General features: G+C 38.7%; 2 protein-coding genes and 1 long non-coding RNA gene across 4 annotated transcripts in view; 2 read left to right on the forward strand and 1 right to left on the reverse strand.

Annotated features, from left to right (window-relative positions):
• Positions 1-963: 963 nt before the first annotated feature.
• On the forward strand, positions 964-3,563 carry LOC122672795 (nifU-like protein 1, chloroplastic). The gene is made up of 3 exons (XM_043870287.1): positions 964-1,392; positions 2,975-3,111; positions 3,223-3,563. The coding sequence occupies exons 1-3, from the start codon at positions 987-989 to the stop codon at positions 3,409-3,411; spliced, it is 732 nt and encodes a 243-aa protein (XP_043726222.1). The 5' UTR covers positions 964-986; the 3' UTR covers positions 3,412-3,563.
• Positions 3,564-6,483: 2,920 nt separating this feature from the next.
• Positions 6,484-27,641, reverse strand: part of LOC122638330 (SWR1-complex protein 4-like) — a 32,353-nt gene continuing 11,195 nt past the window's right edge. The window contains exons 3-18 of one of the 2 annotated variants that reach the window (XM_043831240.1): positions 25,082-25,147; positions 24,909-24,968; positions 24,729-24,785; positions 23,542-23,671; positions 23,270-23,337; positions 23,027-23,119; positions 21,581-21,628; positions 20,486-20,489; positions 18,823-18,986; positions 18,486-18,596; positions 16,771-16,866; positions 7,409-7,480; positions 7,157-7,217; positions 7,031-7,065; positions 6,840-6,927; positions 6,484-6,710 (exon numbers count right to left, since the gene is read on the reverse strand). In XM_043831240.1, the coding sequence (XP_043687175.1) occupies positions 6,847-6,927; positions 7,031-7,065; positions 7,157-7,217; positions 7,409-7,480; positions 16,771-16,866; positions 18,486-18,596; positions 18,823-18,986; positions 20,486-20,489; positions 21,581-21,628; positions 23,027-23,119; positions 23,270-23,337; positions 23,542-23,671; positions 24,729-24,785; positions 24,909-24,968; positions 25,082-25,147 (1,146 nt within the window). In that variant the 3' untranslated portion in view covers positions 6,484-6,710; positions 6,840-6,846. Of the gene's footprint in view, positions 6,711-6,839; positions 6,928-7,030; positions 7,066-7,156; positions 7,218-7,408; positions 7,481-16,770; positions 16,867-18,485; positions 18,597-18,822; positions 18,991-20,485; positions 20,490-21,580; positions 21,629-23,026; positions 23,120-23,269; positions 23,338-23,541; positions 23,672-24,728; positions 24,786-24,908; positions 24,969-25,081; positions 25,148-27,641 lie in introns of both variants that reach the window. The other variant, XM_043831239.1, reaches the window with a different exon arrangement.
• Positions 9,126-18,101, forward strand: LOC122638331. Its single transcript, XR_006329405.1, has 3 exons — positions 9,126-9,275; positions 16,473-16,476; positions 18,091-18,101. It is a non-coding gene; the product is annotated as an uncharacterized LOC122638331 (long non-coding RNA).

The following is a 27,641-nucleotide window of genomic DNA, read 5'->3' on the forward strand; positions in this document are numbered from 1 at the left end:
CCTATCCCCACCTATTTTGGGATGTAATTTTTCTTTCCTAATATCTTGAATTTTTTTTCATACCTCACTGTGTATCGATGAAGCGGTTCTAACTAGGAACAGATCTGTCTAATTTTATTTAATAAAAATGGAAAACAAAGTCATCTGATTCAGCCCGATACAGTTGATCCATATTGATATCGGTATCAATCAAGACTGATATCAATCCCGAAACCATTTTTTTTTAGACTGTGCTTTGAGAAGAGTGAATGTCATCGTTAACTCTTACCCCTATTGTTCAAGATTCAAAATATGCTTCTGTATTCTAATAAGAGGGTTTCATGTGGATGAAAAGATTCTCTCTTCACTATTAGAAACTCGATACACAAATCAATAAATTTGAAAGGGAGCAAAATAGAAAAGGGAGATGGATCCATACGCCAAGTCAAATGTGATGGAACGGTTTCATACGTAGAAGTGTTTCGTCTCTCATGTAAGGAGGAGAGAGAGAGTTTGTGCTAACATTTTTCTCTTCATTTTAATTGGGTTGGGGAAGAGAAGGAGGTTAAGGGTGTCAAAATCAAATCAAAACCGAAACTGTGAAATCTTTTATTAATTGGTTCGGTTATAGTATCAAAATTGAGGTTGTTTAATTAAAGGCTTTTAATCGAACTGGATCGTTTAATTGAATAAACTGTTTAACACTGTTAGATGTCCATAAATGTGTTAAAATCAAATAAAAAACTGTGTTTACTGAAACCATGATGGCGTTTAATAAATGATTCAGTTATGATTTCTAAATTGAGACTATTTAATTAAACGGTTTAACCGAATTAGACCGTTTAGCTGAAACCTAAGGGGGTTGGTGTTGAATCTAATATTCTATCGGGGACATATTTGTAAGTCATAATTTCATAATCACCCTCGAAGATCCTAAAATTACATTAAAAGCACAGCCTATTTTTCTGGTTAATAATCAATCTGGTCTGTAGGAAAGGAAGATCAAAATGGGCGTTTTGGCAGGCACAATTGGCTTCACCGTTGACCCGGCGGCGTTTCTCCCCAAGAAACCCTATACTATTACATCCCATCTCCGGCGTACAACCTCATCCTCCTTGGCTTCTGTTGGAGTACGAGAAGAACATCCACATCCACTTGGAGGAGCGGTGGTAGTGGTGGCCGCCAATAGATGGGTGTTCTTCAATTTCAATAAGGCACTTAACGCTTCCAGGTCTTGGAAAGGGAAAGCGAGGGCCAATGGTTCTCCTGGTCTCTACTCTGCTCAAAGCTTCGAGCTCACAGCAGAGAACGTGGACTTAGTCCTCGAGGATGTTCGACCCTATCTTATTGCCGATGGAGGAAACGTCGATGTTGTTTCCGTCCAAGATGGAGTCATCTCTCTCAAGCTTCAAGGTTATATCTACCTCTTCTGTTTTCTATTTTATTCTCATACGGTCAGTGCCGACCGTAGAGTTAGAGTTTCTCAATTACTTGGTAGAAACTGTGAATTCATGCACTTTCTACAGTGTCTTCTTTGAGAAAGGTTTTTTTTTTTCTTCTTTGCAGCCGTTGTTCAATATGGTCTCTGCCTTCGAAGTAACGGGGTTTGTTTCTTTGTTATAAATTCCTTTTAAAGATAATAAAACCCTGATTCTGGGGATTTCTATTGTCTTAGGAAGCTGAGGGATTTGGAAATTTTCAGGCATTCAAAATTTCATACAGCCTTGGTTTACCCGCCGGAGGTGGGAGCTGACAATAGGCAGTGGATCATTGGGAGGGGGGTTTACAAATCTCGTAGGTTAGGACCCCAGACTAGTTCTGATCAACCCTTAATGCCCTTACTGTGAGAAAGTTTCATTTTTTAAATTGCCCACTGTGATAGATTACTTTTAATAATCTGGCTCTTATAGCTAAACCATATAAGCGTTTCATTTGATGATTGCCTATCCTAAGGGGGAGGGGGTGGGGGTGGGGTTGTGTTTGAGGGTGTTCACAATTAAGGCCCTCTTTGTTAAGTGTGATTCTTAGAGTAACACTCTGCAAGCGAGTTCTTGGTACTGTAATCCACCATTAAATGGAGATGGATGTTTCTGGGTTAAACTTTACTTGTAATTGATTTATTACTTGGTTTGTTTTATTTCCAAGTGGAGTCCTTTTTTTCTTTTCCTTTCCTATAGGAAAATTCTAAAAAAATTATTTTCACCATCAAAGTAAAATGTGCAACCAACGAACTGATCAAAGAAATTCTTATGGCCGTGTTACATTATGCCCTCTACATCTGAATCCCCTTTGCATTGGAGCATGGGTTAATTAGGTTGTTGTCATGTGGCTTTTGAATTGCTCCTTGAATTACCATCATGTGCAAGGGCTAGTTCTATGGTTGTTAGGTTGATAAAGCTTTCATATTCAGGAGCAAAAAATGTATCTGAAGGAGTGAGAAGAACCCACTTAAAAGTACTTAGCAATTAGCATGAAAAACATACTGATTGTTATGATTTCTTCTTCATTATTTTTTAAAGAAGTGTGCCCAGTGGTTCTGATGAGAGATTTTCAACAGGATTAAAAGAGGAAATATAGGTAGGAGTATTTGGATCAATTACATGAACTCTTTTGCACAATTGACTGACCTTATAGTGCTAAATTGTTCTAAAACCATGTAGGAGGGCACTTAAATCTTTCATCTACTGGCTGAAGGTGCAAAAGTTTCTTGGATCCATCTGAATGTACTGATTTCTTGTGTTTTTCTATATTTAAAAGTTTCAGTGGTAAACCATATATCATCTGCTACATTATACATTATAGAATCTCAATGAGGCACAGTCGAAAGAGTGACTATTTTGCCAGCCTTTTGAATTAGGGCAAGATTGGGTTTGACAATGTTCCGAATCAACTCTTTTATGTACTGATAGAATATATGGTTTTTAGTTCCCTACATATGTATTTTATCCTCTTGAGCCAAACTGAAGCTTACCTTGTTCTCAAATTGGGTTTCCAGGAGCATGTGGGAGCTGTCCTAGCTCGACAACCACCATGAAGATGGGGATAGAACGAGTATTAAAGGAGAAATTTGGAGAAGCAATCAAGGATATCTGCCAGGTCTCTGATGACCAGCAGAGCGAGACGACTGTTGAGGTCTGTTTGTTTGTTCTCTCAATTAATGTTGATTTCATAAAGCAAACAAAAGCAATACTTAATAAGTTAAAGTTCAATTATAGTAAAATTGGAAGATTTTCAACCTTGCAGACGGTGAATGGTCATCTTGATATACTAAGGCCAGCCATTAAAAGTTATGGTGGGAGTATCGAAGTACTATCCATTCAGGGAGGAGATTGCTATGTACGATATATGGGGCCTCAGTCAATTGGATCAGGAATCAAAGCAGCCATCAAAGAGAGATTCCCAGACATTGTGAATGTTTTCTTCAGCGACTAATCTGCAGTCAAGAAAGTATATGGAGGCATGGAGAGGCACAGGATAAGGAATCCATGCGGAGAGCTCACTTTCTTTTACTTTAATATTTCATTTGGTAATACATGCTCTTTTAAATCACATGCATCTTCGAGTGCATGTATATTTTGTTTATGAATGTATATAGGGTCTCGTCCTCTAAGTTACACAATGCATATACGGACTTGCAGTTCCCTAATCATTCAGGTAAGCTAATGGGTCCTTTTGTGGTGTGCTTCAGCCCCTCCTGTAATGGCCAACTGCAGCATTAACTTTGAATTCCTCAATGGCAAGACTCGGTTGCCAAGATAAATGTGGGAACATAATAGTTACTTACCTGTTCGGGTTTGGAGTTGCAAACTGTTACAGAATAGGGTTTCAGCTAACCTGCAACACCACTAACCCTTCAAAGTTGTTCTCGAAAATATGGGAGTTCTAAATGTTTTGTTAAAAGGGAAGCTGCAAATCGTAATTGCTTTTGCTCAATGCTAAGGTTATGTTTGGATGACCCTTTCATGGTCTCCGACATAGAGAACAGATTCATACTTCTAGGTTGCGAAGATCCTCATCCGAAAAGGTTACAAGCCTTGCAAAATGCTTTAACATAGAATTCCGAGAGATCTTCACAACCTAGAATGGTGAATCTGTTCTCTATGTTGAGGACCATGAAAGGGCCATCTGCACCAAAGAAAGATTTGTTCTATATCTGGCCAAATGAGTTTTAGCATTGAGCAAAAAAAGTTATGATTTGCAGCTTCCCTTTTAACAAAACATTTAGAACTTCCATATTACGCAAGAAAAACTTTGAATTGAAGGGTTAGTGTCAATGCAGGTTAGCTGAATTCCTATTCTGTAACAGTTTGTAGTTCCAAACCCGAACAGGTAGGTAACTGTTATGTTCCCACATTTATCTTGGCAACAAGGTATTGCCATTGAGGAATTCAAAGTTGATGTTTCAGTTAGATATAACAGAGGGGCTGAAGCACCACAAAGGACCCATTAGCTTCTTTGAAGCTGTCTCATAATTCATTGGTGTCTATTTTTGTATCTCTTTTATAGCTTATTATTTTTATGAGAAATCACTTCTATAGCTTTGCTTCAACACAATGTCTTCTGGCGTGTGATTGGCATCATTGCACCAATATCAAAAGATGTTCAATGATTTTACAACACTTAAGAATGAGTGAAGACATTTCGATTTTAAATGTGAGATTTTTTTTTCGAATGTAACCTCTAATCATCCGGGTGTTTGCTTAACCAAGGTTTGATGTCTTTACGGAAAAAGAATTCCCTCTATGAGAGTTTTTCCTTCAGTATTGGCCTAATCTGGGTGCTTGGGTTGCAGCCTCTTGTACCTTGCCCATCTTTGGCTCGATGTTTAAGTCGCATTTATTCTCATACTGTGCCCCTTGTGCCGTGCCCTTCTAATTCATTGTTTTAGCTGATGGTTCAGTGTTGGTTATGAACAATTCGATGATGAGCTGGAATGGGGGAAATTATCAGAGACCAGCGTGCACAGAAGTTAGCTATGCGCTCAAACAATGAGGTTTCATACTGCTACAATGAAATTGCCATGAATATCATCAAGTCAAATCATGAACTACCATCGATATTCATGTCAGTGAATCCTCACTGGCTTGATCTACAAAGAACTTCTGGTAGGGTTTGTGCTATCACCATTATAAGAAATAATAATGTCTCAATATGAACAATTGAGGCAGCTGGGTTTGGTATTTTTTATCTTGATCAGTTGATGGGTTTGGTTTATCAGTTCAGTAGGATTGTTAAGTCTAATGTGACTGTGGAGTCATCTAAGAGAGTAGAAGAGTTGAAGTCTCTAAGGAAGTGGACACTTCTAAGAAGGTCAAGTCTAACAAAAGTAGAATTGGAGTCTTCTAAGGTGGTGGAGTTTTCAAGGGAGTGAAGTCTCCAAGAGACTAGTTTTTAAAGGAGGTGGAATCTTCAAGAAGGTGTAAAGTCTTCAAGGAAGTGAAGTTTTCGGGAGAGTGGGATTTTCTAAGGGTGGAAGAGGGAGTGCTATAAAAGGAGGAAGGTATTTACCATAATGAGTAGTGAGCATCCAACATGTCAGGATCCAAGCAAGAGTCCAAGGGGTATAACATTGTTGCGATGTGTGTACAAAGACTACACAGAATCAATGTAGAGACGGGGTCATAGCTCTTGTTTTGGATTCTGATAGAAGTGAGAAATGGGCTCATCCCCCCCCCCCCCCCCCCCTCTTCCATGGATGACAAGGTCCAGATATAAATCTGGCTTATCTTTCAAGTCCACCATTGATGTTTCAAAGAATATCCTTCAAAAGGAGAAACAAGATAGTAGATTGCAATGAGGCATGTGAAATTCCTATTTGGTGCGAAGACATAATTCTCATTAATGAGTGAAATCCAAAGATTCCAAACCATTATAAAAAGGAAACCCTAATTTTTATTTCCTCTTAATCATTTCACTGTGGAGGCTAATAGATATCTTCTTAACGTCTTTGATCATTTGCTCACCTTGTTCTTCAAGAAGAGCTCAGTGAGCATAAACACCACTAGCCCATTTAACTGCTATAAGGACTATTGCGTCAAACATATCAAATGAGTCAAATGTGAAATGGAGTTTCTACAGTTCCATACTTTGGCTATAAATTCAAAAACATGGAATTATATATAATAGCTACTGCAACTGATTAAGTGGGACAAGTAATGGATTAAGAAAATCCCAAGAACTAAGCACCGTAACAGTTTGCCTGGTGACATGATGCTGCACCAAAACAACAACCGTGCTCCGATTGGCCTGGCATGGAGATTCTATCTCACATCGGCAGCCTGTAGATCCCCTGTCCTTTATACCTTTGCATTCTTCCTTCACACTTAAATATGCATCCTCCTCCCCCTATTTCCCCCCCCCCCCCCCAAAAAAAAAATGTAAATGTACACATATACAATACCATATCCCACTTGGCCAAACAAATGGGGCTATCAAGTTCTTGTGTTCTCTTTAACAACCCCCCCCCCCCCCAACAAAAAAAGAAGAAAAAAGATGCATTTTCTGGCACATATACCAAGAAAGATTAGATGCTTTGTTGCAAAATCAAAACGAAGGCTGCTCTCATGCTCCTAACAAAGTGTATACTCACATTGACTACTCTACAACCAAGCACTAAAACATCGACACTTGTGTAATAGGTATCTTCTTCTACATTCTGCCATTTCATTGGAGCACAAGGATCAGTTCAGCCGCTTATCCATCAAAACAGAATTAAAGAGGCTTTACCAAACCTGGATCATGCATTATGAAGAGCATTAAAAATGTACATAGCCCAGTCATGTAACTGGAGGCATAAAAATGCTTAATGACAACCATAATCACCAACTTTTAACTTTCGCCAAGTGTTAATAGTTATGTACCTCTAAATTATCCATCAGAAGTCTTGAACTTCCGAGGCCTCTTAGATTGAGGCGGCGATGGTGGTGCTTCTGAAAATCTTCCAGGAGCCTTGAAAAACAGTGTTTTAAGGGAAATGGATTCACAAATTCAATATAAGAACAAAAAAGAACTCAAGTACAAAATTAAAAAGGCAACGTAGGTAACTAACTACCTTGCGCTTGTTGTCACGCTTGCCAACTCTTTCCCCTGAAAAACAACAGAGAAAAGCGTGTAACTTGATCATACAGGTTTAGTAGGCTACATTCAGCTACTCATTAGTCATTACAAACTAAGTTACCTCCAAAACTAAGAGGGTCAGGAATGAATGGCCGATCCTGATCCAGACCACGATGTGCACGCTGCTCACAGAATCAAAACACCATAAAACATTCCATTGACAGTTGTGCAGCAAAAGAAAGAACAAAAAGAACAAGAGGAGGATAAGCAGGCAAAGTCTCAACAAAACAGCACCAACTTTAAATTATGCAAAGGCATGCAATATGTATGCATTCATATTTAGTTATCCCTAAAGTGCACCTTCACTTCTTACCTTGGGAGTGCTTGGTATTTCAGTGTATGAATTCTCACGGAGTGCTGAAGCCTCTGCCTCTTTATTTTGCAACTGATTATCAAACATATAAAGGTCATGAACAAACATCAGAAGGGCAGATAAAGAAACAGAACATGACATACATGTGGATCCACATTCTAGTCTACGTCTTCCACTCTTTCATGTTGCAAGGCATCAGAAAACCATATATTCATTTAGAAAATAGCAAAAGAACATGCATGTTAAATGCATTGAAGAACCTTAATCTAGTAATAGAGAAGTGAAAATTCTCATTCTTTGTGCAATTGCCTCACACAGAGAAAGACATGTTCATTATATAACAAGAAAACTTTCAGCTCCAGATAACTGGCATGTTGGTACAATGATCATATCCATGCGTAATGTGTTTCCTCTTGGCTAAATCAATCTCGATTCATTATTTATCTCTATTTGGTGCCAAGAATGTCTTTCTCACAACACCAGCTGAAGTCATGACTTCAGGCCCGGCCACCCACCTTTTTTTTGGGGGGTGGGGATGTGTGTGTGTGTGTGTGTGTGTGTGTGTGTCTGTGTGTGTGGTGGATAGGTCAAAATAATAGTATTAGTGTGTGTTGTCACGCAACCAAAGATACCAACAGGCCTATTCCGTACAAGGGCCCAAGATCAAGCAGCTCTATAAAACAATTAAATAAATCTTAAGTCAGAGATGAGTGATAGATGAATCCAAATACTCCCACGAACACAAAGCCCTGAAGAGAATCAGCTCCTCGGCTTGGTACACCACTTTATACACGGGTTCCTTTCCAGAATCCTACCAGAACAAAAACTGAGGACAGAACAAAACTACCAGCTTCCTGCCACATGGATCAATAGATCTAATATGGAAGCTTCTAATAGGGTCCTCAGTACAATTAGAATTTCCCACAACAGCAACAATAGAACCCAAAAGGCTGCCATACTTCCTCACAATAAGAACAGGCCAAAAAGAGATAAAAGACCAATTCAACATTATTGCTACAAAAGCAGCAAGTATTCAAAAGTTGCAGGTATCTTGAAAACAGATGGTCTATAGTTAGGATCTTAGCAAAAGAGATCGATCCGAAAGATTAAACTTCAAAGGGAACCCCTTTAATCCAGATCTTAACATTTAGAAAGCCATTCTCTAAAGAAGCTTCATTTTACTACTACATCGAAAAGAGTAAAAAACTATAGAAGCACTAAATTCTTCTGAAGTGTGCCACAACATTAAGGCTCACACCAGAAATTTGATGGAGAATGAAGTGTAGAAAACGAACCTATAAATTGCAAACAAACAAAAATCACAAGGCTTTATGTGGTTTGGCAAGATTGCCTACGTCCACGGTGAGATGAAATATGTTTCTCTATCAATGGAGAATAGGGTTACAACCACTCGTCTTCACACCTCTCTCAAATTGCATTACAGATAAAGAACCCTCGCTACAAATTTATAGCGAAACCCTATACAGGAATTTTACCAAAATACTCATATAGTCCTTAAAGGGTAGTTAAGAAGCATCATATAGATAAACTCAGCGTAGTGGAGATGAGGATGCCGAGATGGATGAGTGGCAAAACTAGGAAGGATAAAGTAAGGAATGATCATATCAGAGCTGGTTTGGGAGTAGCTCCAATACATGATAAGCTATGAGAAAGTCGTTTGAGGTGGTATGACCATGTTCAACAAAGGCCTTTGGATGCTTCCATACGGAGGAGTGATTTGATTCAGATTGAAGGAACTAAAAGAGCCAGGGGCCGACTTAAAATGACCTTAGGAGAAGTGGTAAGGAAAGACATGCATAGCTTAGGCCTTGTATCAAGTATAATCTCGAACAGAGCTGATTGAAGGGTGTTAGAAGTAAGGGAGAGAGGGGGAGTCGTGAATAGGGAATAGCGTCAGCCCCTATTCACGATTCCCCTATGTTGAGGGTATTTTTGTCTCTTGGTGTTATTTGTCTTTTACCCTATTTAATAATATGTTTTGGGGGCAGTCCTTACGGCTGAAGTCCCAATTGTGCAGTTCTTCTTTCTCCTTCTCCTCTCTTCTTCTTCTTTCTTCTTCTTCCTCTTCACTTAATCTAATATGGTATCAAAGCTAGGACTGTAGGAGTCAATTTAACATCCTCGAACCTTCTCCATTCTCTTCGTTTGGATCAAAACAAGGTTGCGACATTGGAGACCTAAAGCTTTGAGGATTTTCGTGATCTTACTGTGAAGGGGATGCAGCACCCTATGCTGCAACTTTGTGGAACTGTTTGAGACTAGTTCATGTCTACATAAAAGAACTAGGTCTCAATTTTGGTATGTATGAAGTTTAAGATCGATTCAGGTGCTGTTTTGAGATTTGGAGACTGATATTGTTCTCTTTTCTGAATCGATTTATTGGAGGGTATTTATTTTGCTGGCTGGTGTATTGGTTTCACTACAACAAAAAAAAAAAAAAAAAAATCAATTCCAGAATTTTTCGTGGTTGATTGAAGCTCTTATCTTCTTGCTGGCTGGTGTTTGTTGGTTGTGAGTGATTGAAGATCATATCACCCTGCTGTCCTACAGTTACAGAACTGTTTGTAATTTCAGAAGTGTTTGCAAGTTGAGAAGTGCTTGCGGTCCTCTGTCCGAGACTGCTCTGTGAAGATTCAAGGTGTTTAGTTAAGCATGGGTGATGCAAAGACGACTGTGACTGAACTGTCCTCTTCTCATTGCATTACCGCAAGGAAACTTGAAGGGATTTCTAATTTTCAGCAATGGAAAAAGGTGGTTCGATTGGCCTTGACGGGGCATGATCAGCAGGATCATCTCACAAAGCCAAAGCCTGAAGGAGACACGACATGGGATACAGTGGATGCACGAATATTGAGTCAGATGTTGAACTCAATGGATAATCAGATTGCAGACCTGGTTACTCACATTGACACAGTAAAGGATTTATGGGAATACTTGAATGTCCTCTATTCTGGGAAGGACAACTTGTCTCGGATTTATGACCTGTCCCAGGCATTTTATAAAGTGGATCAGAAGACTCTAAGTGTAACCCAATATTTTGCGGAATTCAAGCGACTATATGAGGAGCTGAATTCTATTCTTCCTCTCACGTCTGATGTGAAGGAGATGCAGCAACAGCAAGAGCAGCTAGCTGTTCTGGTATTTTTGGGTGGACTTCGAAAAGAATTTGAGCTAGTACGGTCTCAAATTCTTGGTGGGGATAGAGTCACCACACTTCCAGAAGCTTTTTCTCGCCTGTTACGGGTTTCTTATGAGAACAGCCTAGACTCCACTCATGGTAATGAGAGTTCAGCACTTGCAGCCTTTCCCAACCGTGGGCCTAGTGGTGGGACAGGTACGAGCAGCAGTAGTAGTGGCCGTGGTCGTGGGGCAGGGAACAAGAAAGCACCCACATCGGTACTTCGAGACTTCGGGACAGTGCGCACTTGTCATCATTGTGGCGAGCTGGTCACATTCGCGCTTTTGTTGGAAGCTTCATGGTAAACCACCTCGGTTTGCAAATTCAGCCAGCGGTGATCCGGTGGTTACCCCTCCTTCTAAGCCTGAGGGTAAAACAGTGACTATGTCTGATGAAGACTATGAGCAGTTTACGCAATTTCAGAATTCTCAGTCATCTCAGTTCTCCACTGCTACCCTAGTTCAGCCAGGTAATGCTATTGCATGCCTATCATCTACTTCTCGTCCCTGGATCATTGATTCAGGTGCTTCGGACCATATGACTGGAGCATCAGGTATCTTTTCTTCATTTCGTGAATCTTCTTCTGATGTTGTGTTAGCCGATGGGTCTCTTGCTAAAGTTCGGGGTACAGGCACCGTGCATGCTACCCCCTCTTTGTCGTTGTCTTCCGTTTCTTACTTGCCCAAATTTCCTTTCAATTTATTATCTGTTCGAAAATTTACCAAAGCTAACAATTGTTCGATTACCTTTTTTCCTGATTATTGTGAGTTTCAGGATCTCCAGTCGAGGAAGACGATTGGTAGAGGTCGCATATCTGGGGAACTGTATCTTCTTGACGACGCATCCATTGTGGCGTGTTCGAGTGTGGCACTTCCTCATCAGATTCACTGTCGTTTGGGTCATCCTTCATTGTAGAGTTTGAAGATTTTAGATAATCGATTTCAGTCCTTGTCTAGTTTGCAGTGTGAGTCTTGTCAGTTTGGGAAACTTCACCTTGTAAGTTATCCCCCTCGAGTCAGTAACAGGGCTGTCCAACCCTTTTCTTTAGTTCATTCGGATGTGTGGGGTCCATGTCCTGTTTCGTCTGTGTTGGGTTTTCGTTACTTTGTCACTTTTGTAGATGATTTTTCCAAAGTTACCTGGATTTATTTAATGAAGGATCGTTCTGAATTATATTCCATTTTCTGTACTTTTGTGCTTGAAATTCAGAATCAATTTACTACTTCTTTGAAAGTTCTTCGAAGTGACAATGCAAAAGAATATTTTTCTGCTCCCTTTAATGAGTTTATGGTTCAACATGGGATCATTCATCAGTCCTCTTGTGCGGATACACCTCAACAAAATGGTGTAGCTGAGAGGAAGAACAGACATTTGATGGAAGTTACTCGATCTCTTTTATTTGAGATGAAAGTGGCTAAAGATTTTTGGGCTGATGCTGTTTTGACTGCGTGTTATCTTATTAACCGCATGCCTTCTTCCGTTTTGAGTGGTGGCATTCCATATTCTTTGTTATTCCCTTCCCATCCATTGTTTGTCTTACCACCACGTGTTTTTGGGTGTATTTGTTTTATTTGGGATCATCGTCCTGGTCGCTCTAAGTTGGATCCTAGAGCTCTTAAATGTCTTTTCGTGGGGTATTCTAAAACCCAAAAGGGTTACCGGTGTTATTCTTTTGATCTGCGCAAGTACTTTGTTACCGTTGATGTCTCATTTTTTGAATCTACTCCATTTGTTGCATCCTCGCTGCCTGCTTCGGAGATGGACGATGATCTCCCTCTTTATGTTGTCGATACTTCTTCTCTTGTGTAGGATCCTTTGCCTACGGTGCCACCTCCTACCAAACCACTGGATGTTTTTCGTCGTCGCCCACCTGATGCACCAACACATCGCATTACACATATGGAGAGATACAGTACCCAGGCAGCACCATCTACCACGCTATCCTTGCCTTTAGATTCTACTTCCGATACTTCCTCCTCTGTTACTGTACCTCCTATTTCTGATCTTGATGTTCCTATTGCTACCCGTAAGGGGGTTCGCAGTTGTACCCAGCACCCTATTGATTGTTTTGTGTCGTATGCTCGTTTGTCCTCTTCTTTTGTTGCTTGTTTATCTACTATTGACAGTTATCCTATTCCTAAGTCGGTGGTAGAGGCCTTGGCTCACCCTGGGTGGAGGGCTGCCATGACTGAGGAATTATCTGCTCTGAAGGCCAATCAGACATGGGAGCTTGTTTCTTTACCCTCTGGTAAGTCTGCTATCGGTTGTCGCTGGATCTTTGTGGTGAAGGTTAATCCTGATGGGTCTGTGGCTCGGTTGAAGGCCCGTCTTGTTGCAAAGGGCTATGCCCAGGTGTATGGTGTGGACTATCTGGATACTTTCTCTCCGGTTGCAAAGCTTACTTCTGTCCGCATTTTAATTTCCTTGGCTGCTATACATTACTGGCCATTATTTCAACTAGATGTCAAGAATGCGTTCTTGCATGGGGACCTCCTTGAGGAGGTGTATATGGAGCAACCTCCTGGTTTTGTTGCTCAGGGGGAGTCTGGTAAGGTGTGTAAGCTGAGGAAATCTTTGTATGGGCTGAAGCAATCACCACGAGCTTGGTTTGGCCGCTTTACAGATGTTGTGCTGGAGTTTGGTTTGACTCGGTCTGAGAGTGATCACTCAGTGTTTTTCAGGCAGTCAGATGCAGGGAAGATATTTTTGGTACTTTATGTAAATGATATTGTTATTACAAGGGATGACTCTTCAGGTATTGAGAGCTTGAAGACATATTTGGGACAGCAATTCCAGATTAAGGACCTGGGACGACTAAAGTACTTCTTGGGTATTAAGGTAGCTCACTCAAGGAAAGGGATTTCACTCTCACAGCGAAAATATGTGCTTGATTTACTTTCAGAGACAGGATTACTGGGCTCTAGGCCTTTGGATACTCCTATGGATCCAAATGTGAAACTCATGGCAGAGGATGGGGATGCTCTGGCTGATCCAGAGAAGTATCGAAGGCTCGTAGGGAAACTCAACTATTTGACTGTGACTAGACCTGACATCTCTTTTCCTATCAGTGTACTGAGTCAATTTATGTCTGCTCCTAGGACAGCTCATTCGGAGGCAGTTATAAGGGTGTTGAGATATATTAAGAAGGATCCAGGCCGTGGTCTCTTGTATTCTAATCATAGTCATAGAAGGATTGAAGGATTTACTGATGCAGATTGGGCAGGATCTCCTATTGATAGAAAGTCTACTTCGGGCTATTGTGTCTTTGTTGGAGGGAACCTTGTTTCATGGAAGAGTAAGAAACAGACTGTAGTAGCTCGGTCTAGTGCAGAGTCGGAGTATCGGGCTATGGCTCATGGCACTTGTGAACTACTGTGGATTAAACAATTGATGACGGAACTTGGATTTGGTGATGATTCTCCTATGCTGTTGTGGTGTGACAGTCAGGCTGCTATTCATATTTCTGAGAATCCGGTGTTTTATGAGAGAACGAAACACATTGAGGTCGATTGTCATTTTGTTCGTGAGACGCTGCAGCAAGGGATTATTTCCCCTCGCCATATTCGCATTGGGGAGCAACTTGCTGATTTGTTCACCAAGTCTTTGGGAAGTATGAGAGTGAATTACATTTGTACCAAGCTGGGCATGATTAACATCTATGCTCCAGCTTTAGGGGGAGTGTTAGAAGTAAGGGAGAGAGGGGGAGTCGTGAATAGGGAATAGCGTCAGCCCCTATTCACGATTCCCCTATGTTGGGGGTATTTTTGTCTCTTGGTGTTATTTATCTTTTACCCTATTTAATAATATGTTTTGGGGGCAGTCCTTATGGCTGAAGTCCCAATTGTGCAGTTCTTCTTTCTCCTCCTCCTCTCTTCTTCTTTCTTCTTCTTCCTCTTCACTTAATCTAATAAAGGGCAAGGATCCATGTAGCCGACCCCATCTAGTTGAGATAAGGCTTTGTTGTTGTTGTTGTTGTTGTATCCATATAGTCCTTACAAAAATTTCTTAGGGGCTGCCATCCCTGAACCCCCACATTGACCTGCTTCTTCGTCAAGGCCTTGTAACATAGATTAACGCAAAAGTTGGGTTGCGAGGCCTTCAACCTTTTAACAGCCCTTTGCAATCAACCCACTAATGTAAGCGATGGGTTACAAGACATCGTACCCCCAACAATCTCCACCTTGGCCTGAAATCTGTCAAGCCTCCTGTAAAGATAACCTGTAGATGCCTTCATCCACGTACCTCCATAAAGGTACGAACCTGTACCCATCTGGTGAGTCCCTCATCTTCAACAGCGAGTAACATTAATCAAGTCCAACGAGGGCTCGAATTTCTTTGTGGTGACTGGCCTGGTAAGAATATCCGCAGGCCGTGAATTTTCCTCAAGCGAATACTGCCTTCTAACACAAGCTCCCTAATCTTGTGAAACCTCATATTAATATGCTTTGTACTTGCATGAAACACTTGATTCTTTACAAGATGTATGGCACTTTGACTGTTGCAGTGTAACACCATACCTCCTTACTCCAACCCCAACTCCCGAACCAATCCAGCCAACCAGACTCCTTCCTTCGCCACCTCAACCGCCGCCATGTACTCTGCCTCTTCAGTGGACAATATGCAATTGTGGATTGAAGCATCTCCCTCCACTAAACACATAGCCTGTAGGAGACCTCCGCCTGTCTAAGTCATTGGTATAATTGGAATCAACATATCCCACCAACTCCATGAAACTTCTCTTACCACTAAACTAATACCCAAATCAGTAGTCTTGCTCAGATATCTGAAAATCCACTTAATTGCATTCCAATGCTCCTTCCCTGGATTACTCATGTATCGGGCTACAACAATGACTGCATGAGACAAATCCGGCTTGCTAAAAACCATAGCATACATGAGACTTCTAACTGCACTAGCATAGAGAACCCGAGACATCTGCTCCACCTCCTCATGTATTTGAGGGCATTGCTTTTCAGATAACTTGAAGTGGATAGCTATTGGAGTGTTAACCAGTTTAGCCTTTTCCATGTTGAAACGCTACAACACCTTTCAACATACCTCTTCTGTGTAACCCAAAGTTTACCTACACTTCTATTACTATCGCAACACCAAGATCTTTCATCTCAAATTCAGCATTCAATAAAGACTTTAGAGAGATAACATCATGTTTATTCTTGGCAGCAATGAGCATGTCATCAACATAAAGATATTATTCATAAATAAGCAAATACCCCCTATTTGAATCCAATAAAAATAGTTAAAAAATAAAATCCTAAAGGATAAAAAGTCACCCCCCAGTTCAAGAACAAAAACTGAATTTTCGGCGATAGGTGCAATTTTCAACTTCCTAATCCTAGGGTTTTTCTCAAATCTATAAATTCCATAAATCTTACTATGGTAAAACATTGCTAAAAACCAAAAGTGAGGTAAAATATTCATTTGTTTTGATGTCCAAAAAAATATTTTCATTCAGCGCCATTTTGACAGCATTTCGCACCTACAAATTAAGTATGACCGGTACATAACTCATTCAATATTGATCAGATTTAAGCAATCTTTGGATTTGGAGAATAGAATTTTAAGGCCATGTTACCATCGTTTATGGGAGAATATCCTTGTTTCAACAGCTGAGATAGCTGTGGGTGAGAGGCCCAAGGCTGAGATAGCCTACTATCCCTATTCCCCCTTGTTCTCTATATCCTCTTCTTCTTCTTCTTATCCATTTCTATGTTCTTTCATATGTAAACAAAAAAAAAAAGCAACAAAAGTTTCAGTTATTCAACTTGTTCATCCTTATTGTATTGATCCTGATTGCAATCGATCTCCCACTGGTTTTCCTAGTTTGAGGTCGACTTTTGCATTAAGACAAGTCCAAACGTAGAGCCTATGGTGAGTAGAGCTTGAGCGGCTGAGCCCATAGGTCAACCAGTCAAGATAATGCACTGCAACCATAAATTTCTTGGGCAAAGCTCTACAGTCCAAACTCCCCTCCCCCAACCCCAACTCAGGTAGCTGAAATGAGGACAGGTCAGGCAACATGCAAGCTTAAACAAAAATGTCAATGGCCCATCTGCTAACCTGGATATACAAGGAATAAGGCCAATTTAAAGAGGGAAAAGAGAAAAGGCAATGATGAATCTCACATAAGAGGACAAAGAGGTACCTGTTTCTGGAGATTAAGGAGAGTCAGTATTTCTTTCCTTAACTCAAGATGCTCTGCGCACACAGCTTTTGTTGGAATTTTTGGTTTTACATTAACCTGTAAAAGAAATGTGATCTGTTAAATTAACACAGGTTTGTTGGGTATATGACAGAAGCATTTATTTGTTAACACAGCCAAGAAATAATACATTCAACCAACAATTACATCTACATCTGATATTATGAATAAAGTACTCTGGAACTGAGAGCACCATAATGATCATAGTTGTCACGGCGTCTAGGCGGCCCAAGGCATTGGAGGGGGCCTGGATGCAAGGCGACCAAATGCCCGCCTAGGCAATCAAGGTGACACTAGTTGTTATGAGTTAAGACACCTGGATGCCAAGGCGGCAACACTAGTTGTCAAGGCACCTGGATGCCAAGGTGGTCACCTAGGCGACACCTTGACAATTATGCAAATGATGCCCTTCATACTTTCATGAGACTCTTAACAGGGTAATACGGAAGTTCCCCAACATAGGTATAATAACCAAGCCCATCATGGGAACAGTTGTGACAACTGTTATCCCAATCAAAAAGCCCTTAAAAGTTGGTTTCCAAAAGCCCAACATGTGAATTTTTGAATCACATCACATAAAATTCATAAACAAGAAGGCTAAAGGTGTTCTCTATGTCTCTGCCAAACATGCACTGACAAAAAATTTCTGATATGTGGCCTTCTGACATGGCAAATCTGGAATGTCCATTTACAAAGGATCATCATCTGGATTATTAATGTCCAGCATGCGTATGCACACACAACCCAAAAAATAGGGCTAATTACTATCACTCCCCTACCTCAAACACCTTTTCTGATTCCCCAGAAAAACCAGCTCCAACCTCTCTTTCTCCACTGGTAATACAGAATCCCTAAATTACCCCCAGTCCCCTCCCCTCCCGTCCTCTGGCAGCCCCCCTCTGACATCTGCCCCCCCCCCCCCCTCTTTCTCCCCCGCCCTCCACTCCTAATTAGCCCAAAAAATGATTATTCATGTCTATAATCTCAAGCCAATAGGTTTTGTACTTCTGCCCTTCTTACTATTTAACAAGCACACTCCCTTTTCCCTATCAAGACAAGTCAATACCACGCGTAAAACATGCAAGTACCATGTAAGTATTCATGTTCAAACAGCTGAACACTACCATGTAAGTACTTCACTATTTCAAGTTAGTGTCTCTTTCTTGAGAAAAAAAGAAGAAAAGGGACAAAGCCACTGCCAGCAGATTTCATGATGATATGGCAGCAATTTCTTTGGTCTGCATTGATTTCTGTAAATCCAAGGAATCTATTTATCCTAACCCCATTTGAGAACCCTGAACTATTGCAATAGTTCTCTGAACAACTAAGCGCGCGGCCTCAAGGTGCATATTTCCTTGCACCCAGCCTAAAAAACAGGATGTTTAGCCCAAAGAATCAAGTCCTCGAAAAATTTGATCTCCATCATGATCATCATATCAAATACCATAGCTCTACCTACAATTATAACATATTCAATGCACTAAAACCTATAGAGGTACGGGCAAACAGAAACATGCAAAAAACCAGCCCAAATAGCACAATAACACATGAAAAGGAAGCATATATAAACTAATGCCATTATCTGCAAAATGCTTCCTGAATGAAAGAAATGTGATGATAAAGTAAAAGATACTGTTTGAAAGGCAAAGAAGACAAACCCCAAGATCTTGTAAAGTCTGCTCAACCCTCTTGATAGTTCGAAGTCCAGCAGAAGAGCTTGCAGCTTGAACCAGTTGATCAAGCACATTGGTTCTCAAGAATACACGAAGCTGAAAATTTTCCACATCAGCAAGACATGTCAGAAAAGTTCAGAGATGCAATACTAATATTTAAATTTAACAAATCTTATGAGTGGAAAACCATCCAGTTCAAGCTTTGGCACTGAATAAATAATTGATTAAAATGAGGGGTAGGGATACAGGGGGGCAACAAAATATTGAAACTTGAAGTTTAAGTGAATTAAGCCATAACTAGAAGCTAAAATTCCAGGCTTACCATGCGAAGAGAAGCTGGAGTAGAATCAGTGGCTGTTGGAGGTGCAATAGCTGCAGTTGGAAGTTGATTGTTGGAAGATGGTGACACAGATTCAACATCGATAATAGCCTTTTCTGAATTTTCTGCACCAACAGTGGACATCACATGCAACTCAACTTCTTCAGAGTCCTACAAGAACAATAACCCAAATTAAGCAATCATCCACTGGAAGCCGACAAATGCATTACACAATCTTTTTTTTTTTTTTTCCTTCGAAAATAAATCAAGAATAAGGGAGGGAAAATAGAAGCTAGAATAAGAAGATAATTTTTCCAAACTGAGTCCCATGCCCATTACCATTAAGCAATAAGATGTTACCTTGCAAAGAACCCCTACATGTTCCATCTAAAGTAGGATATCGGCATTCTGGATTTTTTTTGTTCTAGGTTTCAGGACCTTTAAAACCCAAATACAAAGAAAAAGAACTGACTATCGAAGCAAATTTCCACATATCCCATGAATAAAAATCACCTTGAAACTTTACAAGATTCAGGTCATTCATCAAAATTATAAACTTAAGAATAATCTAGTAACAGCACTAACTTTCCTTTTCTTTGCCCTTTATCTAATATGAATCAAATTACTTCAAAATTTCTGCGAGCAACAAGCTAAACCAAAGTGAGGTCTCATGAATACACCTTTAAAAATTCATCATCAACATAAATAATAAAAACAAAGAATGTTGATTATATCAAAACTCAGGGCACCAATAATTATATTTGTCATGGGTACACAACACTATCACTGACATAATAACTTCTATATAAGAAATACTGACATGAATAAAAAAGGAACAGTTGGAATAGATCCACTAATGCCACTGAAAACATTGTTACAATCATTGTACAAGAAGGTTTAATAAAAAAAAATGTGAGGGAAAACCTGGAAAACAAAAAAAAAATTCTTGCTTTCAACCCTGCAACATAGAAGGAGGCCTTGCATAACAAGGTTACATTCCTTTATAGTGGAACCGATTTTGAATGGTTGCAAGTGGATCCAAGGTTCAAGAACTCGGTGCTGAGGCCGGTTTCAACCAGCCAGAAACTGAGATATAAAAGGTTTCAACTGAGATATGGTCGAAACCTGGTACCTTTCCTAGGCCAACTCGAAACCAAGGTTAAGAAGTTGTGGTTTTGCGCTGTTTTTTGTTGTGCTGCCAAGGTTTGGCATTTTAAACATGTCCATGCATTAGTTTCGCAAAAAGAACACTCAAAATGGTACATATGGTTTTGACCCAAGTTAGTAGTGTATACTGTTCTTGGAAATCTAGGCTTAGAACCACGACAAACACTTATTTATGTCAAATATTGTTTAAGTTAAACTAACCTCCCTATTTGAATCCAATAAAATAGTTAAAAAATCAAATTCCAAAAGGATAAAAACTAACAAGTCAATCCCCCAGTTCAAGAACAAAAAACTGGATTTTCGGCGGTAGGTGCAATTTTCAACTTTTAAATGTTGGGGTTTTTCTCAAATCTAAAAATCCCATAAATCTAATAATGATAAAACATTGCTAAAAACCAAAAGAGCAGTAAAATATTAATTTGTTTTAATGTCTAAATTTATATAGATAAGTTATATTTCGGCCAAATTTTATTTGGTGTGTACGAATGTTGTTTAAAATCACTCTGAATGGAAATAAATTTTTAGACACCAAAACAAATGAATATTTTACCGCTCTTTTAGTTTTTAGCAATGTTTTATCATTATTAAATTTATGGGATTTTTAAATTTGAGAAAAACCCCAACTTTTAAAAGTTGAAAATTGCACCTACCGCCGAAAATCCAGTTTTTTGTTCTTGAACTGAGGGATTGACTTTTTAGTTTTTGTCCTTTTGGAATTTTATTTTTTAATTATTTTATTGGATTCAAATAGTGGAGGTGTTTGCTTATTTATGGATAATATCTTACGAAAAAAACATTTACTTAAATGATATTTGGCATAAATAAGTGTCTGTCCTGGTTTTGAGCCAGGTTTCCTCAATTTTCAATGGGGATAAGTGACTTTATATAGGTGTTCAGGTTGAACCTTGTGAAATTACTGAAATATGGATGGAATAGAGTCGAAACCATGGGAAACCCACCGAAACCATGCAACATATGATTTCGACCCTTGGTTTCATCTCGATTTCTTGCGAAATCGAGAGATCTCAGTCAAAACTGGTACTTTCGACCGAGTTCTTGAACCATGAGTGGATCCATGTGAAAGATGACCGCATAATCATCTCATCTGTCACATTTCAGCCTAAAGTAAGCATGGGAAGGGGCCAAAAGCAAGTATAAAGTATAATAAATCACAAGATTTTCATTCCATTGTAATCTATTCTACTATTCTGGTGGAATTATGAAATACAATTGTCACTTTGAGCTCAATTTTAACACATTTTTCCTACTTGTTCTGAGCCAAAATTTAACCAAGAGATGGATGTTGGATCCTGTTTCACAAAGACCTACCCTTGTTTGCCAATGTTTAGTTTTGTGATATGAAGCATGTCACAAAGTTTGTAGTGCGAATCGAAACCCAAAAGAAACAACTCCTTAAGCTCTAAGTTTCAAGTGTAACTGGCAGCTAGTTTTTAAAAATCAAATTAAGTACATTCAATTAATTTCTAATTAATCTGGCCAATCTTAAACATCACTTAGTTCTCTTACAATTACAAAACACACTCACCAGCAACCTAAAATGAGGACAAAGTGGCATCTAATTCAACATTCTTACCTTTTCAAGCATGCGTGACTCAGTTATTCTCTTTGCTTCAGCAAGAATCTGAAGATGAAAGACGAATACAGTACAATATGAGAAGAAAAGTAAAGTAAGAAGAAGAAACAAATAAAGGAATGAAATAAAGAGGGCATTTCTAGCTTTGTTTGTATGATTGTATCACTATGTATCTCTATGTACCACTATGTACCTCCATTTCCATGCATCAAAAAAATATGTTGCTTATCGCGGGGCACCCAGGGGGTCCCCTCAAGTCCAAATGAACTTGTGACCATAGAACGAAAACTCGCGAGTTCTCGGTTTTCCAAGGGGTCGAGACAAGACATAATACGAGTTCTAAAAGTGCATTATCTCGGTCGAGATCTCGGGTCGACCCAGATCTTGACCCATCTTATCCTTTAAAAGTACCATAACTTGACAGAACTCGAGATATTTCGATCGAGTTCTGTCCAGACCCTCATTTCTTCCCCTGTGAAGACTGTGAGCTGTTGCTGCCTCATTTTGCCTCCGGATTTCAACGTACAACCTGCCGGAGAGTTGATTCAGCTACAAAATTACCTGTTTTTCTTGGAAAATTATGTACAACATATGTACATAATGTCCAAATTCAAATGGTGTCAAATACATAATTACATTATAATGTTTATACCTTAAGTTCGACAATCAAAGCACTGGGTCAGGTTTTGTAGACATATTCCCAGTCCCAAACCAGCCACACCCATACATGCCTCAGTATGACAGTAGCAGTGGATCTCACACCTCATGGCAACCGGCTGGTCCGACTCTTCTATACCCTAAGATAGGGGACTTGACATATGTTGGTGACAACACATATATGAGTACTGTGGAACACTATGTACAATACTTCAACAACATGATGAGCTGGGAAGAAAATGTGGACCGACTTGTTCAGAACGAATGAATGCATCACATTTTATGGGAAGATGGATTGAAGATGTAATATGTGAAACATATTGATGTATTGTACACTTTAACATTTCTAATGCTTATTTAAGTTGTTTTACATTAATTGAATGCTTTGATTGCTTTCTATTACTAAATTATGTGTAGAGTAGGTTATTTTATTATGTCATTGCCTACCAACCTAGGATCAGAAGTGAAACTCCTATTTGGACTTTGTTTTTGCAAAATCTGATAGTGTCATTGTGTTTAAATGGCCTAAAATAGGCTGAGTACCAAGTTTCAGACCCAAACTAGGTCTAAAACCCACCGAAACCAGGTTTCGAGTTGAAAAAAAAAATGCACCAACTCGACCGAGATCTCAAGATATCTCGAGACAACTCGGTTTTTCCCAGGGTCGAGTTCCGAGTTTTAGTACCATGCTTGTGACCATAGAAGGTCAAAGGCATCATAAGCATGAAGCAGTTGGCAACATTCTGAAATACGAATCCAATTATCCAAAATAACACAGCAAATCTATACCTCAGCGTCCTTCCGTTCTTGCTGCTTTGTTTGAGAAAGAACCATTGACAGCGCACGCTTGCGCTCAATTTCTTGTGCAACATTGTATGGTTCCTACATACAATAGAAAGATCAAGCCCCCAAATGACAAACAATAATAAGAAATAAAACTCATATTTCAGTGGCTTAGCCGGACAAAGTAAAAGGAAAGAATGTTGCAATAAAATAAAGAAGTACTTATGTACACAGGTGTTCTTGTCACACCTTAACAAGAGGGTGTCCAGAAACATCAGCAGTAGAAGAAGCTCTAGCAATTAAAATTTCTCGAGATACTGTAAGCAAACAAGGATAGTTAGAAACGTGGTTCATCAACAGTAAATCTCAGCATCAAAAGGACCACAATAACCATCAAGACAAAACAGTGGAAGCAATAAAAAGACCATTTCTACAAAAGACCCTTCAATATAGTTTACAATGATGTTGCTTCCAAAAATAATATTAACAGCACAAAATAATCATGAAAGAAAAAGAAATACCAGTATAATAACGATCCTTCAACTCTTCCACAGTTCGAGACGAAGGGAACCTGTCAGCTATAACAACGAAACGTAGATCAAACCTTTCACACAAGTCAAATAGTTGATCTGTTTCTGCTTTCGACCACATCTAAGCATAAACAAAGAAAGAAGATAATCAATCCATGATTATAGGCCATTGGAAAAGCACCAACATTTAAAACATTCAATGATTAGTGTCAAAACTGTTAAATAAAACTTTAAAGTGATGTCTGCAAGTCATCTGCAATAATAAGCAAATTAAGTGGCAAAAGGACCTTGCTAAACAGTAGTAGTACAATACTAAAGGATTATTAACATCACCAGTGAGGAGGCCGAGGACAGAGAAAATCAGTGTCTTTTACCCTTCTCCTATTGTCAACAATAGACATATGACCATTAGATGTCATAATGGAACCAACCATACTAGATGACCAAGTATGATTCACTGAGATATAATTGCTTGACAAGCTCTAGAGATCTCAATACATGTTTACAATGCCAACAAGAATTCAAAGCCTTTGCACTGTTAATTAATTTATTGGGCACATTAGTATCATTTTAGACAGCTGCAAAACCACAGATAGGGGATGGGAATTTTAAATTAAATTGTTACTCTGCAGATATTTCTAACTTTAGAACAAAATAATTTGTCAAGAACCTAATTATATTGTTACCCTGCAGATATTTCTAAATTTAGAACAAAATAATTTGTCAAGAACCTTATGTAGGCTTAGCTCACCCAAAAAATGAAATCTAGGGATATTTCAAAACAAAAGGAGCAAATTGGCATAAAACTGGTACTGAAAACCAATGGCTTAAATTGAGTTTGATTAAATTTACAATTAGGATTGTTGCAAAACATGGAGTAACATTCAGAGAAGAAAATTGATTGAATCCACAATGTAAACCCAATAAATCAGGAATTTTTTCTTCATTACATTCCACTTTACAGCAATAAATCATGCACAAAACATGAATTTGTAATAACCAGAAAATTATCAAAGACATCATTCACAAACTTAATTATGCTGGTATTTATTTCTGGGTTTTTCACTCTACAAATTTTAAGGATATGAATTTTGAATTGAATATTCACACTGCATTAGCGGGTCTTGCAGATCAAATAATTACCAACAAAAAATGTTGCATACTTAAACTGTACCTACAGGATCAGTCAAATGCTTGTCATATTCTTCATCACTGTATTTGACAATGTCGACAGCCTGCACAAAATTAAAACAAGTAATATATTTAATTTTACGGACAAAAAAAAAATCCATACTATGAGAATAAACTTCACAAGCAATTTAAAGGAAAAACTATGCAAACAAACAAAAAATGGAAACCTTGTTATACTTGGCAAAAGAATAGTCGCCGGTTGGTGGAACATCATTTACAACTCTGACCTGCAAAAAGACATAAGGTCAAAAACTAATCAAACCTGCAAACTGACCACCCCCCCCCCCCCCAACCAGTCAAATGCGTCCTTCTATTGTTGCCAAAAGGTTAATGAGACTACCCAATGATAAAGCTGCAAGTTATCTGTTCGAGCTGAAGATGTGAAAGGAAGCCACCTCCAAGTGATCTGCATGAATAAACTTCAATTTTCTTAGGAGTTAAAACAAAGATTTACACAGACAGCCTATCTAGCTCCAATAGAAGCAATCTCATGTGAGAGCTTTAAGTCTTCAACCAGAAAAATATCACTAAATGTCACCACCACACATCGAAGAAAAAGAAAACATAAAGATGGTCAAGCCACTCTCTTGCTGACACTGAAATTTAGGAAATCAACCATGACTGCCCAAACAGAGAGCCCATATAAAAGATATCAACCAAAGCAATAGCATATGATGATATGATCTCTCTCATAAATGCGCTTTTATGGATAACTGCCACTACAAATTTCTCTATCCAAAACAATATACTTGTTGAATTAGGCCTATAGGGTATTAGGGTGTTTGTAGGTCTTGTTTCTGCCATGATCAAGAATGCTTTAAATAAAATGCCTCAATACTTGGGGGTGTAAGCCAGAGAGACATGGACTCTTTACAAATTGGTACAGTCTAATATAGTAATATGGTGAAGAATCGGTATAATTATTAGTCCAAGGACTTAGTGGTGGAGGGCCTGTCAGAGAAGGGGAGAAATCTGAGATGGGATCTCAGAGTTGCAGGGGAAAGAGGGAATCACACATTTACACACACACGTAGAGCAACCCAAACAACTTTTCTATTTCAAAACTGTGTTTCCATATGTATAAATAGACAAAAATCAAAAGAGTTCTAATTGAAATGTAAAATTGAAACTAATGAAACTAACTTGCAATCAAAGTATCAAACCATATCTCCTCATTACCAGAAAAAAAAACACATCTCCTAATCTAACTCTATAACTAAAATAGAGTTCAAAATAACTAGCCTATCCCCTACGTATCCTACCCCAACCAAATAAAAGACATAAAAGTAACTAAACTACTTCCAACCCTTATAACTTATTAGACCAAAAAACCAGGTTGGATCGGTTCTGTCTGGGTTTGTGTTTTCCAAAGCCGGTCATGCTGGTCCAACCAGTCAAGTACTATTGTGTCACTTAAGGTATTGGTCAAATCACCAAAATCTCATCTTCAAGTATGTGACTTTTATTCGACTTTTACAATATGTCTTACTGGTGAACATGATTAGGGATATTTCATTTACTATAAGAGGTATTAGACCTGCGGTTTACATCTATGTATTGAAGAGGTATCGCCAGTTTCATAGGTGTAGAATCATTGAAAGAAACTCATCTTAGAGATTTGCAAGTGTATCGGTTTGTTAAGGCTTGGTTGTGAATGAAAAGAGGTTCACAAGTCGGGGGGCTTCTAGTGGTCTATTCCGGTGATTCCACAACTGATGAAGTTGCAGATTAGAATAACCAGGAACAGAACACCCGAACAGAATAATAAAGGAGCATGGTTCGAGAACTCGCGAGATCTCGCCGAGTTTCTCGATTTCATGAGATCTCGAGATGAGATGACATACGGTTCCTAAAACTGCATTTTCTCGGCCGAGATCTCGGCGAGATATCGGTGATGTCTCAATGCAGATTTTTGAGGTTTTTGTAGTTAAAAAAATACAATATCTCGCCGAGATCTCGGTATCGGGTCATACATGGATTTTACCCATTTTGAAAGCCCATTTTCACCCATATGCCCATTTTATTAAAAGAGCATGGACAGAACTCGGAAATCTCAATAATTCTGTCCATGCTCTCTTAAGTCTCTAAACAAAGGGGAAAATAGCTCTCTCCCTCAAATTTCTTCCTCTTTCTTTCAATTCTTGGCTGGAATGCTTGGTTTGAAGTGAGATTCAAGTGCCAAAGTGAAGATTCAACTCCAACAGTCCAAGAATCATCACCTATTTGTAGGATTTCAAAGTTATTTTCTCATTTCTCCCCCAATCTATTTTTTTCAAAAAAAATTGTGTAATCCTTGTTAGATTCATGTGGTTTTGATATATGTTAAACATCTTTGCCCGACCTCACTTGATGGAGTCGGATTCATTTTTCAGTTATTAAATTTTTTATTATAATTTCTGGAAAAATAAATGATTTATTTGAAAAGAGAAAATGAAAAAAATAGGATGAATAGTAATTGTTTGAAAATGATTTTCATATATGTTAAACTACTTGGGATGCTCTACAGTCCCATGGATTAATTTTTTATTTTCACCTATTAGAAAATTTATTTTATTTTTCAGATTTAATAAATATATTATAAAAATTAAAATATATATATATAATATTAAGGAAAAATACTTATTGCTTATGGAAAATTATGTACAATATATGTACATAATATTCAATTTCAAATGGTGTCAAATACATTATTACATTATATTTTTCTTATACTTCAAGGTATAAATATTTTAAAAAAAAATTCAAAATATTATTTTTAATTAAGAAATAAATACTAGGGTTAGGGGATAAATAAGAGATAGTTATTTCATAGTTCTAGTTGCTTGACATTACGTTTAAGAGTTATGAATAGCATACTTTAAGTCTTGAATACCTTATTTTAAGTGATCCATGGTTATTAA

This window comes from Telopea speciosissima, chromosome 8 (assembly GCF_018873765.1).
Source record: "Telopea speciosissima isolate NSW1024214 ecotype Mountain lineage chromosome 8, Tspe_v1, whole genome shotgun sequence".
Lineage (NCBI taxonomy): Eukaryota > Viridiplantae > Streptophyta > Magnoliopsida > Proteales > Proteaceae > Telopea > Telopea speciosissima.

Excerpts from the sequence above, each read along its gene's own strand:
- LOC122672795 (XM_043870287.1), top strand. The coding sequence starts at position 987 with ATGGGCGTTTTGGCAGGCACAATTGGCTTCACCGTTGACCCGGCGGCG. Across the intron at positions 1,393-2,974 it reads CATCTCTCTCAAGCTTCAAG|GAGCATGTGGGAGCTGTCCT; the intron begins GTTATATCTACC and ends TTGGGTTTCCAG. Across the intron at positions 3,112-3,222 it reads AGAGCGAGACGACTGTTGAG|ACGGTGAATGGTCATCTTGA; the intron begins GTCTGTTTGTTT and ends TCAACCTTGCAG.